Source organism: Hyperolius riggenbachi, chromosome 3, assembly GCF_040937935.1.
Source record: "Hyperolius riggenbachi isolate aHypRig1 chromosome 3, aHypRig1.pri, whole genome shotgun sequence".
NCBI lineage: Eukaryota > Metazoa > Chordata > Amphibia > Anura > Hyperoliidae > Hyperolius > Hyperolius riggenbachi.
Window position 1 is genome coordinate 223,349,304 of NC_090648.1, and position 21,127 is coordinate 223,370,430.

Genomic DNA, 21,127 nt, shown 5'->3' on the forward strand with positions numbered 1-21,127 from the left:
CTTTTTCACTGAAGCAACCTGAGTCCTGCAGATCTTTGGTCAAAATGTTTTTCTGTGGTGCTACAGTAGAAGTGTGGGGGGAGTCACCCCTATAACCACTCATTGTAATCATGATAGCTATCAAGATATGCTCCAAAATTATTACAAGAAAACTTTATTCATGACATCTCATAACAAATACTCATAGTTCGGAGGTTTCTGGGCCATGAAGTCTGGTCCCTTTCTCAAGACATACACAACCAGATAGGATAGTGAAGCATTTACCATATATGTGAGTTACAGAGAACCCAGCAAGCTCATGGTGGACCAGAACTTCTAGGAGTGTGTACGGGGCTACAATGGACCAAAAAGCCCTCTTACTAAAATGCTATGTATGTGTGAGAAATGTGATCAGTAGCCATTCACCAATGATGTGCTAAAAACTAAAGTTGAATGTATGTAAGAGAAAGAATGTAGCAGCATGAGATCAGTATGATCAGCTGATTAGCAAGGTTCTGATTTGCTGTGATCACTTCCTATTTTACTACATGATCATGACTGACCAACAAATCACAGGCTTACAAATCTATCACCAAACTAATCACTTGTTTCTCTGCGGCCTCATTCACAGTGGTGCGGCATAACAGCCCCTCTGTAATGCAGCTCGCCGCACTGCAATGCGTCACCTATGCGATGTTCACAGTGCTGCATTGAGGTACAATGGAGTGTGGCATTGTAACATACTGCATGCAGTGCATTACCGCGAAACACATGCACTAACGGTTATGGTGAAACATACTTATCATTGACTGTATGCTCCACTATACACATCACGCATTGCTGTCACAGGGAACGTAACGCAATGCAACAGTCGCTGTGAATGTGGCCTATGAGTCCTCCTACAAATGAGCAACACTACTGATGACATCATTCCAGCCAAAACCAAACATAAACAAGAACTTACCGGTACTCAATTTCATGCAGTATCCAAATAATAATAGAATAAACCAATAAAAATAGGTTGCACAGTATTTCCCTAAATAAAAAATTACTCATGCCATTGTAAGTAGCCAGTTGAGGTGGTCAGTGTACTGCTAATGTGCTCATCTGAACATGAAGCAGGTAACGGGATGGAGAACTCTGCATGCCAGCCATCCTGTGCCATTGGTAACCACATCTGGATTGTCAGGAGCATCATCTGGACGGTCAGGAGCGATGGAGTGGGTTGTTATGGCAGCATATGAACATTGCAATCTCATTAAGCAAAAAGTCCAAAACAACAAATATTCAAGAGAGAAAAAAACCTCAGGGAGGGAGAACAAACTGTAAGATTAAACACAGAAATAAACATGCAGATATGAGGCTATTATTCTGTTTCTGCAAAATAGCTGTACAAAAAAACTGAAAGTTTTAACCTTCTGCTTTATTAAATTTAAACAAAACAAATAAATCACTAGGTTAGATAAAATGCACATACTGCAAATGGCTCTGTCTAAAGTAGAAACTGAACTGCAAGCAGTAAAATATTGGCGTAACATCCTCAGTTCTGTAAACTAATATCACAAGGATTGCATTTACATAAAATATTGATATGCTGGTGGAATATGGAAGAGAAGCTTATAGTGTGGCTAAATAACATCATAGGATGTCTGTCATTTACAGCATTTGGATCACATGGGTGTGTGGTATTAAGTGTGTATATTAAAAGTCTTTCTTTTCAAGAGTGGATTATTGTGGTCAACACAATCCATCATCTTTCTGGCTCCTTTTCTACCACCATCTTTCTTAATTTATGCATCTAATATGAACACTGTGCAAACATGAATACATCATGTTCTTGTTGGATAATTTACTTTCTGGAAGGCAAGTGTGATATCCCTTCCATGTCTTTGGAAACTTTTGATGCACCCGTGTTTTCAAAACATAAGATGGCACAGGCACTTTGGTAATGTGATAATGGGGTGGATTTGCTAAGGATGAAGAGAACATCATTCATGTACTTAAAGAGGAACTCCAGCCTAAACAAACATACTGTCATTAAGTTACATTAGTTATGTTTATTAAAATAGATAGGTAATATAATCTCTTACCCACCCTGTTTTAAAAGAACAGGCAAATGTTTGATTTCATGAGGGCAGCTATCTTTTTGGTTGAAAGAAGGTGACAGGGAGCATGAGACACAGTTCCAACTGTCCTGTGTGCTGATCACTCCTCCCGATTGCTAGGCAACGTGAATAACAACATAGGAAATACCATCATGCTTTGCACAGCATCAGGGCAGTTTTCTTTGATGGGCTGAGCTTAGCTAAAAATGCAGCTAAAAATGATGTTTTGGTAAGGGCCTGAGCCCACTGATGCAGTTGTGTCTGCTTCTTTCTTATCTTTATTTTATAGTAATGTTTATATATTTAACAATGCTGTAATGGGCTTAAACAAAATAATGTCTAATTTAAAGTGTACCTGAGACAGGGGTGGGGTGAAAATTCATACATACTTGGTGCTTCCTCCAGCCCCCTTCAGACCTTTGTCTTCCTCACCGTCCTCCCGGGCCGCCTTGATCCTCCACTAGGGTCCCCTGAAATTTCTCCGGTTGGAGCCAGCCGGCGCATGCACAGTTCAGCTGCGCAATCGCCCCCATTGTGCTCTTGTCACCGAGAGCATTCTGCGTCTGTGCAGGCTAAGTACGTGCGATGGGGGTGCACGCACACTTTTGCTGCGCATGTGCAGTACGCCCAACTGGAAACATTTCAGAGGACCATAACAGAGGATCAAGGTGGCCCAGGAGAATGGCGAGGGAGCCAGAGGTCTGAATGGAGCTGTAGGAAGCCCCAGGTATGTCTGAATTCCCCTATCCCCCCCCCAACCCCCACCTCTGGTTTTCTTTAAGAGCTCAGGTTTGAATTGATGTGCAGTAACTCAGCATTTTTTACCCTTAGACTGCCAGCTTTTTTTTTTTTTACAAAAGCTACACGCCAGTGCCAGCTATGTTTGTATTGTGTTTATTAAATGTCTTGCTCAAATCTACATGTAACAAAGTCCAAATTAATCAGTAGGTTTGTTATTATGGTGCAAATAAATTGGAGAGGATTGAGAATGATCATAATTATTATGATACAAAATTATACTAATAATTATGAACATCTATTGTAAAATAATCAAATCTTGCAGTAAAAGCATTTCATTAGTCCATCTTCAAGCTGCAGAGACTTGCAGTACAATTTGCATATTTCTGCATCAACTTAGAATTATTTTCATATTCCAAGTAAAGTAGAAAGTTGGCACTGAGCGAATACTTTCTACTAAATGCCTAAATCTCTGTGGCAAACGCCTAAACGTAAGTGGAGAAGGAATATGGGGACACAAAAAGGCTTTTAGACATCCGCTGCAGATGGAAGTAGTTTTGTATTAAAAAGCTTTTAGACATCTGTGGCCATATGGATGCGAAAATCACAGAACTCCTATGGACGTCCACTGGCGCATGGAAGGGGGTGTTCTGGGTGTCTGGAACCTCCCCCTGCACCGAGACTGTCAGTATAAATGTGTACAATTGTCCCAACGATGCTGCTGTGCATAGGCGCTTCACTACAGAGAGCCGCTCTCCGGGCAGCTGAGTAAAGAAGAGTCCTCCTCTGTCCCTCCCTTCCTCCCTTAGCTCTCTCTCCAATCAGTGGCAGCATTTTGAAACTGGCACCTCTCTTCAGCCTATAGAAAGAGAGGCAGCCGAGCCAGCCCACCCCCACACGCCTGTCAGCGCGCACATGGAGCCGAGCCTGGAGGAAAAGCACACTCCTCCAGTCCAGGATGACTGCACTGTCTGCAGAAGGAGCGGCTGCCGCTGGGTCACCCGATGTACTTCTTTCCCCCAGGGAGGCAGCCAGCCACTCTCCACATCCAGCTCTGCCATGTCACCACGCAGAGACCAGGGAGAGAGCACTGCAGCAGCGACAGTCACACAGTCAGCTGAGCTAGCCAGGTAATCTAGAACTGTTTTTGTGGCTCAGTCAGACTCCCGCATTCATCAGCCCTTCCTTGCCGCCTCTCAGTCACACAAGCTCCTCTGGCTGTCACTCGCTGCTCCTATATGTTTGTAGAAAGGGTCAAGGAGTCAGGACAGGGCAGATGATTAGCCAGGGAAGGGAATGTGTGTGGCTGGCTTTCTCATTCTCAGTTCTCCTCCCCAGGCTGCAGTGAACCCCCAGGTAGCAGTAAACCGGCATAATGTAACATGGGGAGGGGGACAAGAGGGGATTACTGACAAGCCATTACTGTGTAAGAGGTGTGAAGGGCAAGTTCTTTCTTTGTTAAATGTGTGATGTGAACAGGGCAGAAGGAAAACAGATATGCACCCTATATGTATTTAGAGTTTAGCCTGTCAAATCCCCCCCCCCCCCCCAATTTGTGTATTATTATTTAGCATTTATATAGTGTGACATTTTCTGCAGTACTGTACAGATTATATTGTCTTGTGGCTTAGCCATCCCTCAGAGGGGCTCACACTCTAATCCTACTATATTATTATTATGTACAGTACTTATATAGCACTGACATCTCCTGCAGCACTTTACAGAGTACATAGTCATGTCACTGACTGTCCTCAGAGGAGCTCACATACTAATCCTACCGTCGGTGGCAGTCTGAGGGTTAAACAATTGTCAATTACAGCCTTCAGGTTTAGCTTTAAAAAACCCAAATGATCTTACAAAGCCCAGCTGTGCATGAAATGACCCCATGAAATGACACAAAGCCCATATCTGCAACCTCAGAGTCAAGTGGAAACACACAACTAAACTATGCACACTAACAGTAAAATAACATGCCTTACAGCAGCTGACAATCCATAAGCGTTAAGCACACCTCCACAGGAGTTATTGAGCCTATTTGCTGTTGGCGGTGGTAGTTATTCTTATAAGTGCCCTAAGGATTGAACTTAACCATACCGTAAAAAAAATCTCACTACTGTGCAACTGTATGCCATCCTAGAAAAGAAATTAAAGAAATTAAAACATTAAAATCAAAATCAGCAGCTGTCACTCAGTTAGCTGGCAGCTGGTGAATTAGCAAGCAGCTGGACAGACTTGATTCTCTAAATTTAATTCCATTCCTGGGATAAGGGGGGAGTTGCATGATGGAAGAATGTTTTGCTCACCACCTTTTAACAAGCAGGTGACTAAAACTAGTAAAAGGTAGATACTTTATTGCTGAACAAGCCAATCACCTCATTACTACTGACATACAGGAATATTCTACAAAGCAGCTGCTGAGACATATAGTAACTAACACCCAAGGCATAAAACCACCCAATATTTATCCCCTTTCCCCTCCCTATTTCCATACACCACCCTAGCTGCAACTTCCACTCTGTACACAGACTTCTCCTGTCCTCCACTAGAAACCCCTCCATGGGCGTAACAATAGGGGCTGCAGCGCTCAGGGCCGATTTGGGGGGCTGGAGGGGTCGCAGCATGAGGGGAAAGCTATGACCACACTTGGCAGGGAGGGGGGGCGCCCCCCCCCCCTCCCTCACCTCGGGCTCTCCCCTACAGCTTAAATAACCATATGTGAGTAGCGGCGGGCAGCGGCAGCTACATACCTTCCATGTACTCCAGCGTGGACGCTTCTATCTCTAGCCTCTGACGCGACTTCCTGTATAAACAGGAAGTTGCGTCAGACACTAGAGAGAGAGAAGCATCCGCTCTGGAGCGCACGGAAGGTATGTAGCTGCCGCTGCCCGCCGCTACACACGTATGGTTATTGAAGCTGGAGGCAGGCGCAGAGGGGAGAGCCCGAGGTGAGGGAGGGGGGGACTGTCCCCCCTCCCCGCCGAGTGTGGCCATAGCTTTACCCTCATGCTGCGACCTCTTTAGCCCCCCAAAACAGCCCTGAGTGGGTCCCGGGGGGGCCCGCTTAAAATTTCTGCAGGGGGGGTAGGGGGCCCGCTTAAAATTTCTGCAGGGGGGCCCGGTGGGTCTTAGTTACACCCCTGAACCTCTCTTCACATTTTAATATACAAAACTTCTCACAAGCCTGGAATTCTCTTCCAAAACAGTTTATCACTCTTCAACCTTTAAAAACTTTTAAAGTGTAGCCCTTAAACTCACTGTGTAAAGCAAGTATATATTTCTAACCTTTTCTACTCTCTTTAGCTTTTGGCTAAGGTCTGTTGCATACTAAAACAGGAAGTCACTGCCTCTTTATACAAAGCTTATTGATTCTCTTAATACTTGTTTTCTCTCTATCCTTAGTCAAGCAAGGCTCGATTATGAACCAATGTGACTATCACTCTCCAATTCAAATCTGAAAGGTTTCTTCCACACACAGCACTATTGATTTTCAATACATACCAGCATGAAAGCCATTGAAAATCAATTGAACCACAATGTTGCACTGTTCAATGCAGTGAAGTGTTATGGGCCATTGACTAACCACAGCTCCTGCCCAAACCCCTGTTGCCCTAGATTTTCCTTCCTCTCTGATAGATACTTGTGATCAATTTTTCAATTCAATCAAAATCTGATGGATTGGACATGTTCAATTGATTAGACATGCTAGTTCAAGATGCCTAGTAGATTCAATTAGAGATGCTAGCAAGGGTAGCATTCTCGTCTGTATTGTTTCTTGTAATTGTTGTATGCTTTATTAGATATTTTTATCACCATTATAGCCCACTGTCACTGCGCAAAAATTGATTCAGTATCTGACATTTGCTAAAAGACGCATGCTGTGTTACCCCCACACAGTGTAACAGCAACACCCGCGTGACCAACCCTACTGTGTTTTCAGTGATATCTTTTTTGGTCCTACCTTGATTGGCTGTACCGAAAACAAAAAAATGATATTACTAGCCTGGCGCATGCCATTCACTCCAAACCTCATGTCTGCTCTGGCTACAGGCCAATGCTTGTAGAGGGAAGGCAGCACCGATATGCCGACAGTTGGAGCGTGCCCTGGTCCAAAAACACCCCAGTGCCTCCTGGGGAGTGCCAAGTAGAAACACAGGAAAGAGGACCGGCACCGCTCAGATGTATCAATAGCTCTTTATTAAAATTGAAAAGGCAGCTGCCCTGGCGCATGCCTGTTACTTCTTGCCTCACGTCCGCCCTAGCCACAGGCACAGCTATCCTGCACCACCACCAGCACAGCACACAGTATGTCATTTAGTCCTACTTTGGTGGGCTGTACCCCTAAAAAATTATTATTACGCTGGCGCATGCCTGTTACTTCTGGTCTCATGTCCGCCCTAGCCACAGGCACAACTATCCTGCACCAACACAGCACACAGTATGTCATTTGGTCCTACTTCTGTTGGCCCCAAGTATCTCATGTGGTCTTACCTTTATTGGCTGTACCCCCATCCCACCCCCCAAAAAATTATTGTTACCCTGGCGCATGCCTGTTACTTCTTGCCTCACGTCCGCCCTAGCCACAGGCACAGCTATCCTGCACCACCACCAGCACAGCACACAGTATGTCATTTAGTCCTACTTTGGTGGGCTGTACCCCTAAAAAATTATTATTACGCTGGCGCATGCCTGTTACTTCTGGTCTCATGTCCGCCCTAGCCACAGCCAGGCACAGCTATCCTGCACCAACACAAACACAGCAGACAGTATGTCATTTGGTCCTACTTCTGTTGGCCTTACCCCCTCATACAGAGGATGAATTTTAAATATTTATTCGGCAGGTAATTGTCCAGTTTTTCAGGCCTCCAGTGTGGCTGCATGAACAGAGTATTTACATGGTTTGGGCATTCCTTTCCTCTTTTATCAGTAGTGTATTTATAAGCTCTGCTTTAGCTCATACAGTTATCTGTCCAAGTCTAGCTGCAGAGTAATAGAGCCAGAGATCTGGGAAACCCAGGCCACAATTAATTGAGAGTCTGTAAAGAGAATTCATTTTGATTCTAACTGTTATGAGAGTTTGCCATTTCATTAATTTTTTTCTTAGAAATAAAAATAGGCAGAGCCTGAAAGAATAATAAAAATTGATTAAGAACTATCATTTTAATTACTGTTATTTGTCAAAGTATTTTTATGGGATTAATCTCTCAGTCTTTGAGTTGGCAATCCAACTTTCTGATAAGTGGATGAAATTCAGCGTCAAAGAGGGCTAGTATGGTAGAAGTCAATTTACAGTAATCCCTAAATATACAAGCTTAGTAGTTTTATAGAAAAAAAAGAAAAACTGACCCCAGCCCCTGGGGATTTTATGTGGCTGTATGTATGGTTAAAAGTATAAAATGGATGCAAACAGATTAGAAATTTTACAATTGGGCACAAAGACTAAAGATCAGATGTCACTGCTACTTATTGAGTGCAGTGATTGGCCAAATGACGGTGCCGTGGTCCCACCCACAAGACTATCGGCACCAGTTACCAAACGGAGCAAGGGGTGTCTGTGATTGGCTGGTCTGGTGCCAGCACCTCCACCTGATTGGTTGCGTGCCAAAACTTTCCCTCTGACCGGCCATGGTGATCTCTCACCAGTGATTCACCAGTGATTGGTTTTTACTGTAACAATAAGAGGCATATATGGACATTTCACCTACTTATAATTTCATAGGGAAGGGCAGCAGGTGCTACCTGTCAAATGAGGATGGGGATTCGGGGATGCCTGGATGAGGAGGGTAGTTTGTGTGCCAGGAAGGCGGGTGGGAGAGTGAAGAGGAGGCAGACACCAGGTGGCCTAAACTGTTTGCCCAAATGTCACCCCCTATCAGTCCCACCAATCCGTCCACAGTGTGAGGTCATTCAATGGAAAATTTGCAGAGCCATCTTCTGATGACAAATATTAAATATGCAAATTAACTTTAATTTCGCTAATATAAAATATATATTTAGAAAATCTATATATAAACAAATAAATTAGAAATATACTTTTTGTCTTACCAGGACACTTCATGGGTAAGAAGAGCTTACAGGATACATACAGATTAACAGAACAAGATCTGGAGGAGGAGGCAATCTTTCCACCACGTTCTATGGATAGCCTGAGAGCCAGCCTGCTACAAGAGCAACGCAGAGCACTGACACCAAGCCAAACACAGGAAGCACAGGTCTGTTTATATAACCAGCAAAAGACAAATAAGAAAAATCTGAAACACATATGTACAAATATTAAAGCCCCTTTTACACTTAAAGGGAACCAGAGACGAACGTTGTCTAAAAAATGAAAAAAGATGTCATACATACCTGGGGCTTCCTCTAGTCCTATAAGCCTGGATCGCTCCGACGCCGCCATCCTCCGCTGCTTCTATCGCCAGTACCGGGTCCCGTCACTTCCGCCGGATGCCACCAGTCTTCCGCATACCCAGGGGCTCCCTCCGGCTCTGTACGCATGTGCCTGCGCAGTACGGAGGGAGTGCACTGCGCTTACGTCGACTGGCTCGACTGGCCGAAATGACGGGACCCGGTACCGGCGGACAGAGGCAGCGGAGAAACGCGGCGTGGGAGCGATACAGGCTTATGTGGCTGTAGGAAGCCCCAGGTATGTATAACATCTTTTTATCTTGGTCTCTGGTTCTCTTTAAAGGGACCCTGAGCAGTGGATGAAAATGAAATTGGTACTTAACAGTCCTGCGCATGCGTGGTTCAGTCAGAAAACCGACACCTAATGGCTGGCGCTGGTCCAGGAAGCAATGTTGGGCCGACACTGTAGCGGAAAGTCACCGCTAAAGGAGCCGCCAGCGGGACCTGGAGATGAGCCGCAAGGATGAGGGAACCTCGCGGACTATGGTGGGCTGGAGGAAGCCCCAGGTAAGTACCAATTTCATTTTATTCCACTATTCAGGGTGCCTTTAAAGAGAACCCGAGGTGGGTTTAAAGAATGTTATCTGCATACAGAGGCTGGATCTGCCTATACAGCTCAGCCTCTGTTGCTGTCCCAAACCCCCCTAAGGTCCCCCTGCACTCTGCAATCCCTCATAAATCACAGCCGTGTGGTGAGGCTTTGTTTACATCTGTAGTGTCAGTCTCAGCTGCTCCCCCCGCCTCTTGCAGAGCTCTGGTCCCTGCCCCCGTCTCTTCCCTCCAATCAGCGGGGAGGGAAGGGATGCAGGCGGGGACTGGAGTTCTGCAGGAGGCAGGGAGAGCAGCAGACTGACACTATAGAGATAAACACAGCCAGCTCTGACAAGCTGTTTATCAGCAGCGTGGCTGTGATTTATGAGGGATTGCAGAGTGCAGGGGGACCTTAGGGGGGTTTGGGATAGCAACAGAGGCTGGGCTGTATAGGCAGATCCAGCCTCTGTATGCAGATAATATTCTTCAAACCCACCTCGGGTTCTCTTTAATGCATTGCTGCATCACGGAAACATTGCATCTCGTCGCAGGAGCAGTGATAGCCCTATAGGGTTATCACACTGTACGCAGTGAGAAATGGTTGTGGCATGCAGTGCGTTACCAGGCAACTTGCATGTATATCCCAGAAGTGAGGCATACTTTCAATGTAAAGTATGCCTCGCTGATTCGATCACACTGTGGCTGTAACACATGGTGCGACTTCTCAGGCACAGTGTGATCGTTAAAATCGTACTGCACCAAGTGTAAAAGCAACTTAAGTAATTTACATAGGTAAGTGTGCTGGGAAATTATTTGGTTAAATAGGTAAGGTAAACCGGCTTATTAGTTTGGCACACTCCAGAGCGTAATTTCCCTAGGCTGCGTCCATGTGCTCTTGCCATGATTGTTCGACCCCAATGGGGGAGATTCAGCTGTCATGTCCTCAGGTTTGCTTATGTAAGATTGTTTATTTAAAAAAAACAAAAATACTTACTCTGTTGAATCGATTGCAAAAAAGTCAAATACCCCCTGAACTCACCATAAACTCACTTGCATGTAGCAATTGGACTAAATGGGCGTTGCCATAGACGCCAATACAAGATAGCGGTCTTTGGGCACCAGAGCCGAAATTTGGGCATCCGATATATAGCAGGCGCTAATACACGTCCCGCTTGAACAGGAGACTGGAAACATCTGCCCGACTTCGGTTTCACCTAGGTCCTAGTGCGCAAGGTATAAAGACTGAGGGGAAGAAGGCAGAGAAACGAACAGAGCGCACAGACAGGAACAAACGGGAAGTCAAACCAGCCAAGGTTATACACAGGACATAATAATCACGTTAAAAGGGTTAGGCACAATATATAGTCCAGATACAGGCAAAAGGTCGGCCCAGGCAGCAATCGAGAATAGTCAGGTTCAGGCAAACGGTTAATTCAGGCAGCAATCAAGAATGGTCAGGTTCAGGCAAAGGTCCAGGAGATCAATCACAAAAGCTAAGTCTAATACAGACAGGAGAGCACCCAGCAGCTTGCAAGCTAATGCTATAATGGGCAGTGAGTGAACGAACCAGCAAGCCTTTTATACAACACATCCAATCAGTGGCTGGCCACACACATCACACACATCCAATCAGATGCAAGTCCCTGCCTACCAGACGCCAGCCACTAAACCTGACAGCATCTGAGAGCATAGGACGGGGGCGCATGACCATCTGCGCTTGTCCCCTGAGAGAGGCAGAGTGCGCGCGTGGCCCCGCCAGAAGGAGCATCAGAGCTGCTGCGCATTTGGACACAGAACAAAGTGTCGGGATCCAGCCCCGCCGCATCGGAAGCGGCCGCATCGCTGGATCCCCGAGATAAGTTTCTGACAATCGGACAAGTGCTCGGAGGCTTTCGATTGAAACTCTGCCTCCAAAATGTCCAAAAAATAAAATGAATGATAAACGTTCACCCCTGTAACCGAATGCAAGGCCGGATTTATAATTTTTGTGCCCCTACACCAACCATGCTGTGGCACTGCTTTCATGTGCAGCAGCGCCCCTCCCATGTCATGTGTATCCACCTTTTCCCAGCATTTGATCCATGTACTGTAGCCCCCTCTTTCATGTGTAACATCCATGTACTGTAGGCCCTCTCTTTCATTAAAGAGAACCCGAGGTGGGATTATATTATGCTAGTGGGGCACAGTGGCTGGTTGTGCACACTATCACCAGCCTCTGTTGCCCCATGGTGTGCCTCCATGTCCCCCCTGCGCGCCGCTATACCTCCCGCAGTGCTGGCGACAATGTTTACCTAAGCGCTGTCTGTCAGCGCCGCTCCCCCACCTCCTCCTTATCGGCGCTACCCGCCTGTGTCCCTTCCCTCCCGCTGATTGGAGGGAAGTGACGCGGCGGGTAGCGCCGATACGGAGGTGGCGGGGGAGCGGCGCTGACAGACAGCGCTTAGATAAACATTGTGCTGGCGACACGTTGCATGTCGCCAGCACTGCGGGGGTATAGCGGCGTGCAGGGGGGGTCTTTGAGGCACACCATGGGGCAACAGAGGCTGGTGTTACTGTGCACAACCAGCCTCTGTGCCCCACTAGCATAATATAATCCCACCTCGGGTTCTCTTTAACAGCTCCCTTGGACATCAGTTTCCCTTTTTCATGTCTTGCTCCCCATGTTCAGCCTCCTCTTTCATATGTAGCAACCCCTCTTTCATGACCAGGTGCCCCCTTGGGCTGTAGCCGTCCAAGGCCCGGGCCTTTGTGACCTTTTCAGAAATCCGTCCCTTACCAAATGTACTGGAAGTTGGCATGTCAGTTAATTAATCATTAAAGAGGACTCGTAACAGCTCATAGTAGAACAACAAAATGTGCAGAATACACATTTTTACAAACCCTTCTTGTACCTATTTATTGCTATTGGCATGTAAGCCGGAAACAGTAAATTCGGGCGCCTGAGGCTAGTGGACAAATCGGGCGCCGCCATTCACTCCTATAATAAATATCGTTTAATGGGCGCCCGATAGGAAAAAAGGGCGCCGGTGAAAAATAACGTTTTAAAAGCGGCGCCCGGAGACTTAATGTTTTATTACTGCTTCTCATGATTACACATTATTTAATGATTTATACATTTTTAAATATTATTTTTAAACGAAAAACAGTACAATATTTTTTTTCAAACATTATTTTTAAACGAAAAACAGTACATTTTTTTACATTATTTTTAAACGAAAAAACCAACAGGGGGGTCTTAGGTTTAGGCACCAACAGGGGGGTCTTAGGTTTAGGCACCAACAGGGGGGGTCTTAGGTTTAGGCACCAACAGGGGGTCTTAGGTTTAGGCACCAAAAGGGGGGTCTTAGGTTTAGGCACCAACAGGGGGGTCTTAGGTTTAGGTACCAACAGGGGGGTCTTAGGTTTAGGCACCAACAGGGGGGTCTTAGGTTTAGGCACCAACAGGGGGGTCTTAGGTTTAGGCACCAACAGGGGGGTCTTAGGTTTAGGCACTAACAGGGGGGTCTAGGGGTTAGGGGTAGGTACAGGGAGGGTTACTTAGGCACCAACAGGGGGGGTCTTAGGTTTAGGCATCAACAGGGGGGTCTAGGGGTTAGGGGTAGGTATAGGGAGGGTTACTTAGTAATTTTTTTTTTTAACGTTATTATACGTTTCAGTATTTAAACGAAAGATTAACGTTTTTACAATTGCCGATTTAATGCACATTATTTAATGATTTATAACTTTAAAAAACATTAATTTTAAACGAAATACAGTACAATACATTTTTAAACGTTATCCATGCTTATCGTTAAAAACCCGGCGCCCTTTTTTCCCAGCGCCCCTTTTTAACGTACGCATGTAAGCCCACCCTCCCAGTGATATTTAGCCTATACTATGATGTAATGCAGCCTTCTGCCTCAGAGCACTATGATTCACCTTGCCAGCAGTAAAGATGCTGGCATCACTGATACATTAAGGCTAGTTGCATACATGGTGCAGTGCAATTTGCAGGCAACAGAAGAGCCTACTGCAGTGCATCACAACATTGTATGCAGATTGGTCCCTGCAGCAGTCACATGCATGCTTCCAGACAGGAAGTGCATCATGCAATTGTTGTTATGCGCATGCACGTTGCACTGCTACCACAACCATCTATACAGATAGTGGTTGTGCCATTGACTCCCATACAATCATGTGCTGAGCAGTACTCAAAGCACTGCAGCCTCTGTGTGGCCCAAGACACTCCCATCGTATCGCGTCGCACCGCTGTGGCCTGTGGCCTATCTCATAGAGATTGATGGGCACTATGGAGGGGGCCGTGAGGGAGAGCAACACAATGCAGTAGTGTGAAAGCAGCCTTAAAAAATGTAAATCATGGTGAGGCAAGATTTTAATGTGGGCAAACCTAGACTAAATCATTTATAAATGAATATTGAAACTCCAAAGCTGATTAATCCTGTGCAAAGTTCTAGTTCAGCCATTGTTAACTCAGTGTCTATATTATACAATAAAAAAAAAGATGAAGACAATGATAAAGGACAAGGAGAGAACAATATGGGTGTGGCAATAACTGAGTGGCTTGTGCATATGTGGGTAGTGGTAATGTCTGTGTATGGGAAGAGGTAAGCCAAGAGCAAGGGAGGAAGCCCTGACAGTCCACAAGGCAGGTTAGGGATAGGTGTGTTTGTGGTTTGGGGGAAGGTGCTCTTGTTCGTCCTGTTTCTGGGATGTCCTCCACAGTGTTTTGGCCGGTTGGGCTTATGGGTACACTGGGTTTATTGATTCACTGGTGCCAGGGAGCTCATGCTGTTTGCTACAGAACATATAGCACAAGGTGAATGGAAGTGGACGTTACTGAACATTGTGTATGTGTGCAAAGTACATGACTAAACTTTGTGTATGTAGTGGGGCTCTTGCTTTACAGTGTCACTGTGTGTGCTGTGTTGCAAGTTATTTTACTGAGCACGCACCACTGTGTTTTACTTTAGTAAACTGCACAGGGGGTGAAGCTATAGCATATTGCTGACTGCATGCTATAGGAGTGATGTAATTTATATGTCCTCTGTTTAGTCACAGTGTTTGAGCTGCAGAGAGGACATGTGCTATTTTACCGCAGTGCCAAACAATCTTTTCTCCAAAAAGACTATAAATACAATAATTACAGGCTTGGAGAATCCCATTCATCATCCAATAGATCACCCTTCCCATAATGTTTACCTGCATCTGAAGGTACACAAAGAAATTGCAATCCTCCCATGATCCAGCAGAAAATGCATGAAAGGATATCATAATTCTTACAGCTTCAGCATCCTGGTCTTATGTGACCCTACAACCTAGGAGGAAATCAGTCAATGATATACATGTATCCTGTATGGCCCTTTAACCTGTGTGAGCTCTGTGCAGTTATATATATCCTTACTGTGATCCTATAACCTCAGGAGATAAATGCAGTGACAGACATATTCTATGTGGTCCTATAATGTGGATGAGTCCAGTGACAGGTATACATCCCATAAGGCCTTATTACCTGGGTATGATCAGCACAGTATCAGACCTGCATCCAATATGCCCCTATAACTATCCTCCTCTTGTCGCCTCCACCTAAAAAAAACTCTCCTGTATCTGCCCTTTTCTCTCACAGGACACTAACAAACTTCTAGTGCAGGCCCTGATTATCTTGCGACTAGATTAGTGCTACTCCCCGCCAACTGTTTAGCCCCGCTACAGTCTATCATGAACTCAGCTGCACGACTCATCCACCTCTCCTCCCGCTCCTGCAGCCTAATCCCCCTATGTTAGTGCCTTCACTGGCTGTCAGTTACAAAAAGGATACTATTGCCTACACAGCTATCCACAACCTAGCTCCTTCTTATCTAAATCAACTTATTTCCAGATACCATCCTACACGCAATCTCCACTCTACTAACAATATCCTTCTGTCTTCTTCCCTGGCCACATCTTCTCACTCCCGCTTACAAGACTTCGCTCAATCCTCTTCCCTCCTCTAGAACACTCTTCCTCAACACATCCACCACTCACCCACACTTACTTTTTTTTAGGCACAGTCTGAAAACTCACCTCTTCAGACAATCATATACTCCTACCTAGGACATTTCAGCCACTGACCACCATTTGTACCATCACATACACAACTTCCCTCTACCTACTGTCCTATCCCTTAAACCTTAATGCTGGATACACACGGTGCGTTCCCGAACTCGATGCGCCGCTCGATTCGCGTCGACTCGAATTTTTCCGACATGTCCGATTCGCGTTTCGATGGATCGTTAAGTCGATTTGGCATACTTTACATGTGAATCGACCTAACAATCATCGAAATGCACTCGGAAATAATCGAGCGGCCGGAAATCGAGCAGTGCATCAAGTGCGGGAACGCACCGTGTGTATCTAGCATTAGACTGTAAGGCCTTTTGGCCACGGCTCTCTTCCCCTTTTGTCACTCAATGCTGTGTAATGTGTTTGCATACCTCCCACCCGTGTAAAAATATGTAGTTGATTTGTTCACTGCATCAGCCTTAATCCACACTTGTCTTGTATGAACTGTTGTTGTTATACCCTGTATGCTGTTGTACAGCGCCATGGAAGATGCTGGCGCTATATAAATCAATAATAATAATAATAAAAAAATGTAACGTGAGTTGGGGATAGAACAGGGAGTCCATCTAAGTGAATCAATATCCCAAATTACTGTTAATCAGTAAAGAAATACAATTACCTGTTATTTTGGTTGGCTTTCTCCAAGTAGCAGCACCAATAGAGCTTGTCGAGTACCTAGGCTCATTCACTAAGGATACAAATCTGGGTCAGTGGCTCATTTAGAAACATCACCACTTACGTTGGTAGTGAATTAAGTGCAACAGCTAGTGAAGTGCTCCTTTCTGTGTGTTTTGTATAATCCACTAAATGGGTATGGAACAGACACGCAGATCATAAAAGCTATTCTTGCATTTAATGGCCATTAATACTTTTATTTCTCATTAAACAGCTGCAGTGACATGACCTGCACAGTGCACTTTTTCAGGTCATTTATGCAGCTGCTTGTACTTCATACATGTTTTTCAATAAAATATTTGAAACAGAAAATCCTTGGTCCTTTGTAGAGGTGACCTGAATAGTTCTCCGGCGAGCACTATTCAGTGAAGATCAGGTATTCATGCTCGCCCAGCCAATCAGCCTGCACTCACTCATGGACCCTCCCCCCGCCCCCTATAAAAAGCAGCGCCCGCCATGTTCCAGTCTGTGTTCAGCTGGAATAGCTAGAGCAGCCTTTTTCAACCTTTTTAACCTGGAGGAACCCTCCAAATAATTTTTGGATCTCAAGGAACCCTTGCATTTATTTTAGAGGAGACATGGACATGAAAGTAGGTGTGGCTGGCTATTTTACTACCCCTATTACACTGTTACTCATTATACTGTCTTCTTGTTCTAGTACTTTTTATTGATAGGCTCATTATTAGTTTGATCCCCGATTTAGTGCTTCTTTTTACAATACCCCTATTATATTGTGCTCTATCATACTTCCCCCACGATGGAGAAAAATGCCAAGGAACCCCTGCAGAGTACTCAAGGAACCCTGGTTGAGAAAGCCTGAGCTAGAGGAAAGGGAGAGACATTGCTGGAGGTAGGGAAAGCGGTAGTTAGGCTTGTTTATTTTGATCCTCGCTGGCTGATAGCAATTTAATCATCCCGAACAGCCCTTCTGAGGGCTACTTCATTCTTCTGTTTTTTTTTAGTGTGTGCAACACTCCACAGCCCACAGGCACCCACTACAAGCAGTGCTCCATGGCCTGTGTCATTATCACTGTATTGTGTTTGAACTACTGTTGCAGCATTCTCAGTGTCTGTGTATTAGTGCACAGACAGCGCAGTGGCACAGAGCCACACACGTGCCCACTTACTCTGATATCGAATTGTGTGCTATATAAAAGCCTTTTTTTTCCACAACTGCTGCAGGGCCTCTATTATTATCACTAAATTGTGTTTAAAGTGTTGGTGCATATTCTCAGTGTCTGTGTGTTAGTGCACAGACAGCACACTGGCACAGAGACGCACACGTGCCCACTTACAGTAATATCGAATTGTGTGTCACATGTTTACCAGTAGTGCTCCAGGGCCTCTGTTATTATCACTTTATTGTGTTTGAACTGCTGTGTATCTCGGTGGGTGACCCTACACAGCCCACTGACAACCAGAGCCGTGTACACTAGAGCTATTGTTTCTGCCATATTCAGTTGCAGGCACCTCCACTGCATTACTTTTCACTTGTTGCAGGCATAGTATCCCAATAAAAAAAAAATGCCAGGCAGAGGCAGGCCACCCCACAAGTGTCCTCAAGGTTGTGCTGCTGTGATTTCCTGCGGCCCTGGAAGAATGCAGTGTTCAGAGGGCATGTACCCTTAACCTCCAAAATTCTGAGGACATGGTTGACTGGCTTACACAGCGCACCACATCTTCTATAGCTTCCGCACAGAACCTCCTTGACGCACTGTCCTCCTCTTGCTCTGCTTCTGGTACCCAACAAAAACTTACCACCACCACTAGCAACACAGCTGCTCCTCTAGATGTGTCAGAGGAGTTATTCACACATGATGCATTTAGTGATACACTTGGGGTCATCCAGCCAACGGGCCCTTCAACGCCTGCTGTTGCCACCACCAGAATGCCAATATTCTAAAGCTCACCAGTGTGGCATTTTTTTGTTTGTGTGCCTCTGATACCAGCAATGCCATCTGCAACCTCTGACAAAAGAAACTGAATTGTGGGAAACCCAACACTCAACTAGGGACAACTGTTTTTTACGAAGGCACCTGATCGCAAAACACAAACACCATGGTATGCACATATTAGTAAAAGCAGCACACAAATATGTTAGAATTAATTTTTGATAAATTTGACAAACAAAAGAAAATAATAGGTTGTACAGTGAGCCAGTATGCTTGCTACCACCATAAAGTTCTATAGTAAACTTCACATCCCATCCAGAGCTCTGGTACACGTGACAGCATGGCGTGGTGCCACGCTGGTCCATTTACTTGAGCATAACGCACTAACTTAATTAACTTTCTGTAAATGACATTGACATTTTCTTTAAAAAAAACAAATACTTTTTTTTATAAATAACAATGCCCAAGCTGGTCCGTTCGGTTGAGCGCACATGCAGCACCGGCACAGCTAAGGGCCATACAGACCTGTTACCGCCCAATCTCGCATGGCTGCATAACTAGTTAGCATGGTGGAATTCCAGAACCTCTGTTATCACTGTATTGTGTTTGCACTATTGCATAGCTCTGTCTGTTAGATATTCCACAGACAGAACACTGTCACTAAGGGGCTGCGGGGAGGAGGAGACCTTTTGTGACCTCAGTGAGGAAGAGGAGCTGGCTATCTCGGCCTTGTTCAAATGGGGTCTTTCATGCTGTCCTGCCTGTTGAGTGAGGGACCACAGTATAAAAATGCTACTGGACCCTCGCTATAAGCACAAAGTGGCGGAACTGTTACAGAGGTCTCACCACTTTTAAACCCTTAGCTCCTCTTGATGTTTGTATGCCCCTCTTAGTAAGCAGTAGTGATGGCCAAGCCCAGTTGAGTGGGATACTCCCACTCAACACACTAACTGTTGTTTGGTTTATTTTGTATTGATAGCACCCCCCCCCCCCCCCCCGAAAAAGAAAATTACAAAACATCTAAAACAAAAGATTATTTCAAGCTAAATTAGTTTTGGAAGAGATCTAGTGCATGATCCCTGGGCAGAACAATAAAAACAAAAGGGTAGGCTATTCAAAGCAAAGTAATTGTGTGGGCTATGGGCAAAAAATGATGCTGGTTGTTTCCAACACTTAAAGAGAGATAAGGTTATCACACAGCTGAATGGAAGGCTCATGGTGAAAGAACTTCTCATACAGGAAAGCCAGCTTGTGGACATATTTGCAGGGTGCTGGCACTCGGATGGTCCCAGGCCAGTTCCAGTACATGTGGCACAATTTGAAAGTCAACCTTTGTAGATGGTCATGGCTGAGGTTTGCAGTGTTCATTACACATATATAGTGAGTGGGAAGGGCTCGTCGGCAGGTATTAGCTCTGGAATTACCACAGTTATCAGAGTAACATATCAGGAAAAAACAATGTAGAATTTTATTTTATAAGTTTTTTTTTTCAATTCTCAAAATGTCAAAAACACAAATATGTTATATATGTAAGTATATTTTCAAAAAAAAACTTTGTCAAGCAAGGTCAACTAAAAAAAGAGGGTAATTTCACTTCAGATTTCCATACATGCGTCGTTAGACTCAGAGGAACTATTTACTAATATTTACTAATGACTTTTTTACCATCTAGCCGCCAAAAAATCTTCATACTAACCATAATTGTGTACTTGTTTTCCAGCAGATACTGAGGAAGATCCTGGATCACTATTTTAGCAGGTCTCGGAAGTAGAGAAGATATTTATTTTCCTGTACATACAAAGTAAATATATATATATTTGTGCCTGAGATGCCGAATTTATTTCAGACATTCCAAAGCTTATTGTTTACAAATAAAACAAAACTACTAATGACAATGTGGAGTGTTCTCATTCATAATTTTAAAGTGAGGTTTTATATTCATGTTTAAGTAATGACTGTCGTCTACAGACTATGTATGAAGTATTTTTTCTGACGCTTTGCACAGTGTTCCCAGCAAACCTGTGAATAAAAGACATTACTTGCACACAAAAAGCATAATATTACTCTCTCTGTATTGTTGGCATAAGTCATGGTCTAATGTATGCAAACGTTGCTTTATAAATAAATGCAAAATAAACGAATCAACTCTTGTAAGCAGACTGACATGTTAATGAAACTGCAAGGCCAAGATGCAGATGGCAGCAGCAGTAGCTGTCTCTCCCACAGCCTTATTGAGAACGGTAGCCCATACAATACAATCCCAGCATGCCTCTGATTCTTCCCTTCATTTTTCATGCAACTGCAGCACCTAGCTAAGAAAACGGACTTGGATTCAATCGATGATTTAGCATAAATAGCAGTCATAAAGTGGAGCTCTGACAACGTAATGTTGCTATTCGGCAATTTAGAAATTGTTATTGCATTTTGAACATTGTTCCTTGAGGCCTCACTCACAGTGGGACGTTGCGTTATAATGTGACGTTAAAGTCACAACGCAGAATTACAACTCGACGAAAAAAAGGTGGTAACGCACATTAATACTGCGTTACAGTCCTATAGGTACGGTAAAGCATATAGGCAATGAAAAGTATGCTTTCCTGTACCTGGTAATGTGAGCGTTTAGAGGTAAAGCACAGCAAGCAGTGCATTACCATATGCTACACGTTACAATGCGACGCTGTCGCACTGTGAATGTCCCATAGGAGG

General features: G+C 44.6%; 1 protein-coding gene across 2 annotated transcripts in view; it reads left to right on the top strand.

Annotated features, from left to right (window-relative positions):
- Positions 1-20,554, top strand: part of NMB (neuromedin B) — a 66,120-nt gene extending 45,566 nt beyond the window's left edge. Inside the window, exons 2-3 of one of the 2 annotated variants that reach the window (XM_068272601.1) lie at positions 8,868-9,031; positions 20,142-20,554. In XM_068272601.1, the coding sequence (XP_068128702.1) occupies positions 8,868-9,031; positions 20,142-20,192 (215 nt within the window). In that variant the 3' untranslated portion in view covers positions 20,193-20,554. The remainder of the gene's footprint in view (positions 1-8,867; positions 9,032-20,141) is intronic. The other variant, XM_068272602.1, reaches the window with a different exon arrangement.
- The last annotated feature ends 573 nt before the right edge of the window (positions 20,555-21,127 follow it).